This window comes from Pteropus alecto, unplaced genomic scaffold (genome assembly GCF_000325575.1).
Source record: "Pteropus alecto unplaced genomic scaffold, ASM32557v1 scaffold86, whole genome shotgun sequence".
Taxonomy (NCBI): domain Eukaryota; kingdom Metazoa; phylum Chordata; class Mammalia; order Chiroptera; family Pteropodidae; genus Pteropus; species Pteropus alecto.
In genome coordinates this window covers 11,290,275-11,295,683 of record NW_006442109.1, presented here as the reverse complement: position 1 = coordinate 11,295,683, position 5,409 = coordinate 11,290,275, and the positions used below count along the sequence as shown (strand labels likewise).

General features: G+C 33.3%; 1 protein-coding gene across 11 annotated transcripts in view; it reads right to left on the bottom strand.

The window, feature by feature from the left end:
* Positions 1 to 5,409, bottom strand: part of HERC1 (HECT and RLD domain containing E3 ubiquitin protein ligase family member 1) — a 163,650-nt gene that overhangs the window by 123,261 nt on the left and 34,980 nt on the right. For all 11 annotated transcript variants that reach the window (XM_025038950.1, XM_025038949.1, XM_015595937.2 and 8 more), the window contains one exon: positions 3,336 to 3,431. In XM_025038950.1, the coding sequence (XP_024894718.1) occupies positions 3,336 to 3,431 (96 nt within the window). The remainder of the gene's footprint in view (positions 1 to 3,335; positions 3,432 to 5,409) is intronic.

Sequence of the window (5,409 nt, the reverse complement as noted above, 5' to 3'; positions counted from 1 at the left end):
GAGGCAGAATAACATTCCTACAATAAAAGCATTCCAGGAAGGAAATGCCCGCAAAACAAGTTAAACTAACTTATTTCAAAGCAAGCTAAAGGGATTAAGAAAATGATATAAAATATGACAGAAAAACACAAATCTGAAACAGAAACACTGAAAAATGAGGTAACAGAACTCAAGAATTAAAAATTTAAAAAATTTTCAGAAATGAAGACTAAACTAGGAGAAATCCAAGGATTAATAAATTTAGTAGATACCTCAAAAGCAACAAACAATTTTTTAAAAATTTAAAAATAAAGATATAAAAAGTATTCAAGAAAAACTGACATACTAGTTAGGCAAGTATCCAACATACAGATAATAAGGGTCCTTAAAGAAGAGAATGAAAAGAATAAAAAGAATAAGAATAATACTAAAATTATAATTCAGGAAAACTTTCCTGAAATAAAAAAGATTTGAAACTACATATTGAAATTCTCACATCTCAGAATATCAATCCAGAATAAATAATATCAAGATATATTTTAGTAAAATTACTGATCTTTAAAGAAAACAAGATCCTTCAGGCTTCTCAGCAAAACAAGCATATGACTCATATGAGAAAGAAAATCAGATTATCTTCAGACTTTGGCAGCAAATGTTTATGCAAGAAGAAAATGGATGAACATATTTAAGATGCAGAAGAAAATGTGAGCCAAAAATTTTATATTCTCAAAACTGACTTCAAGTATAAAGAACACAGCAATTATTAACATGAAAAAACTAAGAGAATCTTGTTCCTATGAGCGTTTATTGAAAAATAAAGAATGAGTTTTAGACAATCCCCCCCTTAAAAAAAGGACATCAACACAGAAACTGGGAGTGAACATTAAATATGTAGTTATTTGCAGAACTAAAACTAAATGAGGATTAAAATACAGAGTATATATGCTCTATGTAAGATATAATACAACTATAAAAAAATGGGAAGAACATATGTAAAGATTATTATCAGTAATCATACAGTGGTAATATTTGTCTTATTTTAGGACTACTGTTTGTGTGTGTATAATATGTGATTAAAACAAATAAGTAATCAGAGGATATTCTAATTCTATCAGCCTTGTATCCTTGAGAATAGCGTTCTTAGTTTAGAAGGAGATATAAATGTAATGTACAAAAGGTTAAGTAAAACTTCTATAGCCCTGAAATTGAAATTATCAGTATCAACTTGAGAATAATTTTAGATTTAAACTTCATGCACGCACACACACACACACTCTTAGCTCTGTCCACTATAAAAACCTAAAAACGATATCAACTCAGCAACAGTGAGCATATTTAGCACCCTGATTGTGGTCCTGAAATATTATTTCCCACTAAAAGAAACCAAGGCTTTTTGTAAAAATAGATAGTAGGTTCCAGATCTGGGGCAAGAAATGTACAAGATGAGTCTGGAACAATTTGATGTGTCAGAGAGCAAAGAAACTATCAAAGAAACTATCAAAATAACTTAAGAACCACCCTGAAGAGGTGACTACCCTGAAAGACTCTTGGACAAAAATGAAATAATACGAGCTTCACTACAGATAATAATTCAATGGATTGAAAGTCAAATAGGTTTAAATCTATCAGTTCATAATGATATTTTTCAAATGAAATCAATTGGTTAAGTTTGGAAGAGGGCAGGAGACCAATTCATTAAACTGAAATCTAGTAAATAAAATTTAATGTTAAAAAAAACAGGTGGGGGAAGTCAAGCATTTATTCTACCTTTTCTATGTGAAATGTAGCAGAGTAACTAGTCAATAAAGAAATCATCTCTTTATAAAAACTTTCTAATTAGTAAATGTAAGAGAAATGATAGAATATCACCACTGCAATCAACCACAAATGAATGAAAAGATCTAGTCATTAAGCATCAAGGGCTGCTAAAACTACGAAAAGAGAGACAATTGTATAGAATCTGCTGGAAGATCACAGCACCATGTATATAGTCTTGCCAAAGTGATCAAACCTAAGACTGATCAAGTCTCTGGATCCACCTGCCAATTTGCAGGAAATACACAGAACATATTGAACTAGATTATGAGTAATCGATCAGCAAAATCCACATTGTGGGCAATACTATGGCCTAAAAAACCCAGGTTCCTGAACAAATACATTGAAAAAAGGAAAAAATGGAAGGGAACCTATAGATTAAGAGATTCAAGATTTACCTTTTATTTTAATGAGCAAGATTGAACTACAGTGTCTAGGGATGCATACCTGTGTGACACAACTATAAAAAAAAATCAAGGAAGTGATTACAGATAGTCCCCAACTTACAATGGCTTAACTTACAGTTTTTGACTTTAAAATGGTGCAAAAGCAATACACTTAATAAACCACATGAGATATTCAACATTTTATTATAAAATAGGCTTGGTGCTTAATTGTAGGCTAATGTAAGTGTTCTAAGCACGTTTAAGGTAGGCTAGGCTAAGCTATGATGTTTGGCAGGGTAAGTGCATTAAGTGCATTTCTACTTAAAAATGTTTTAAATTTACAATGACTTTATTGGGATATAACTCCATCGTAAATTGAGAGGCATCTGAATTCGAAAAGTTAGGATAGTGGTTACTAAGGGGAAGAGGAAAAGGGTTATGGCTAGGAAGTAAAAGGGCTTCTAGAGTAGCTACGAAATTTTATTTCTTTACTTGGGTACAGATTAGAAGGATATTTTGTTTTCCCCTTCTTTAATCCCCACCCCCCCACCAACTTACACCTCTGACCTATGGATATTGCCATTTCTCCTTAAGAACTGGCTCTCTGAAGGCAGGGCATCTCCTCTCACACACTCGCAGCATGCCCATGGGGCCTGCTGTACCCCTGGGGCCTGGCGCACCCAGCATACCCAGGGGGCCTGGCACACCTGGGGCCTGGCACACCCAGGACACACCCAGGGTATGGTCTGTGGCTCCACCTGGGGCATAAACCCAGGACCTTCTGCATGTAAAGCAGACGTGCTAACCACTACACGATGGAGCCAACCCTAGAAGAATATTTTTTTAATGATAATTCATTAAACCATACATTTATTTGTATGTCTTTCCATATCTGTTTTATTTAATAATATTTTTAAAAATAGTTACCTATACATGATATAAAGTTCAAAATAAATAAAAGGGTATACATTGAAAAGTATGCCTCCCCGTCCGTGAAGCCAGAAACTCCAGCTCCACTTTCTAGAGGCAACCACTGATGTCACTTTCTTTTTGCATCCTTTCTAGCGACTGAATGGTTTTTTTAAAGGAATAAATACATGCTATAGCATTTTAACACACGTAATTTTTAAGGTAAAAGCCATGATTATTACATACCTCTTCAAAGAGACACAAAGCTGCTTCATAGAGTGAGCACAAGCCATCAGACGTTCTGGTTGGCTCCCTCCACTGACTCCGATCAGCAGATGAACCCTAGAATGAAAACATTGTGGGATACATTTTTGAAAGAAGTGAGACGTATGTATTGAAATCACTTAAATAGACCAAAAAAATTTGAGGAACTGTTTATATTATGATCATGTATATTGAGATCAAATCTGAACATCAGGTCATGAAACCAACTTTTACATCTATCTAAGTGTTATAAAAGATATGGCTATAAAGTAGAAGAGTAAATTAAGTGCCAATCTCTCACTGATCACATTAAAAAGCGATTTATTTCTAAGAGTCACAGGGTTTGACCCAGAAACAGTCAAGGAGGCAAAATTTTGTCAATTACACACTCTTTGGGTGGTCAACATCCAGTAAATGGGGTCCCAAGAAATATTCTACTACCCTGGGGTTTCCTTGCCCATCGGTCCCCAAGGTTACAGGCAAGGAGAACATCCAACTTGAGTAATGACTCTAACCAGAACAGAAAGGTTAGTCCTCCTCCTCCCTTGTCCCAGGTATTGGGGAACAGTAAATAAAAGAAGCCAATAAAGGAATGAGATTGCTAATTATAAGTTAATAAATGAAGATTAAAACATTTACATATGTAGGTAGGTAAGTATATTTACTATAAAGAATTCTTAAGCTTATAGCATCAATTTAAACAGCCAAATATGCATATGAACCTATTTCCAACATGCTAAAAGACAATGTGGCTAAATAAATACTGAGGAAAGCAATCTAGTTTCCTGGGGTACCCTCTTCCCACTAAGGGATAAGGACTCAGAAGATAAGGTGGCAAGAGGTCTCTAACTCAGGGTATTTAATATTTTAAGAAGGAAACTACATCATGGGCAAACATATAATCACATAATTAGATTGTGCAATAATTAATGTTTTCTTTGTAACAAAGCAATGCAAAATAAATAGACTGTAAAATGAAGAATTAAATAACTCCTCCAGAAATACTAACATATGACCATTAATAGCAACATTATTTCAGGTCATTAAATGGCATTACATATTTGCAAAGATTGTAAATTTAGAGAACATTACCAGAAAGTATTAAGGATCAGAAAATAAAATTAGAAAAATAGATGTTCAAGTAAGTGGGTTTAAATATTGTATAAGAAAACAGAAAAAAGCCTCCTTGCCTCTGATAGCTGTTCCCTCAAACCTCTCTTACTTTGACCATTGCACCTCTAGCACCAGGTTTCCACTTCAAGTAAAGATCACAGGGCCCTTCCCAACACTTCGTATCCCAAAGTACTGCATACTTTTCTTGTCTTAATTTTATTTAATATTAAGAAATTCGAATTTCATAGATCTTATAATTTAAAATCTCCAAGTACTAATTTACAGTAATTTGTAAAAAAAAAAAAAATGACCCAGTATTTGCCATTAAGTTCACAAATGCAAAATGTAAACCAGGTGAAAATTAAATGCCCTGGTTTGAAAATAAATTCAATATAATTGTTTTTATGAAACATTCTTGTCAATCCAAGAGCCCTCAACTTGTTTAAAGGAAAAATGTCTTGAAATATACATACGTATTCATAAGTAGTATTTTCAGTTATTTTAATTAAATTTGTTAATTGATATTTGGTAATAAAAGACACCAAAAAGACTAACAATGTAACCTAACTGAAATAGTTTATAAACATTTCAATCTTTATATGCTAACTTTGTATACTTAATTTGAATTTTTATTTCTAGTTTTCACAAAGGCATTATATTTCAGTCTTAGACTCTCTTGAAATTATCATATACTATATTTTATTATTTATTCTTTAATATGGTACCCAAGGTTACTTTCTCTATGAAAGTAAAGCAATTAATTTCCTCCAGGAACAATAGACTCTTTCCACGGATCTTTGCTTATTAGCTCATTACTCCCTTCTATTCAAGTCTCTGCTAAAATATCACAATTCAGAGTCCTTCCCTGAGCACATTAACTAAAACAGCACACTTTACCCTCCCCACTCTCTGCCCCAAGCCTATCATTTTCTATGATAGGCTC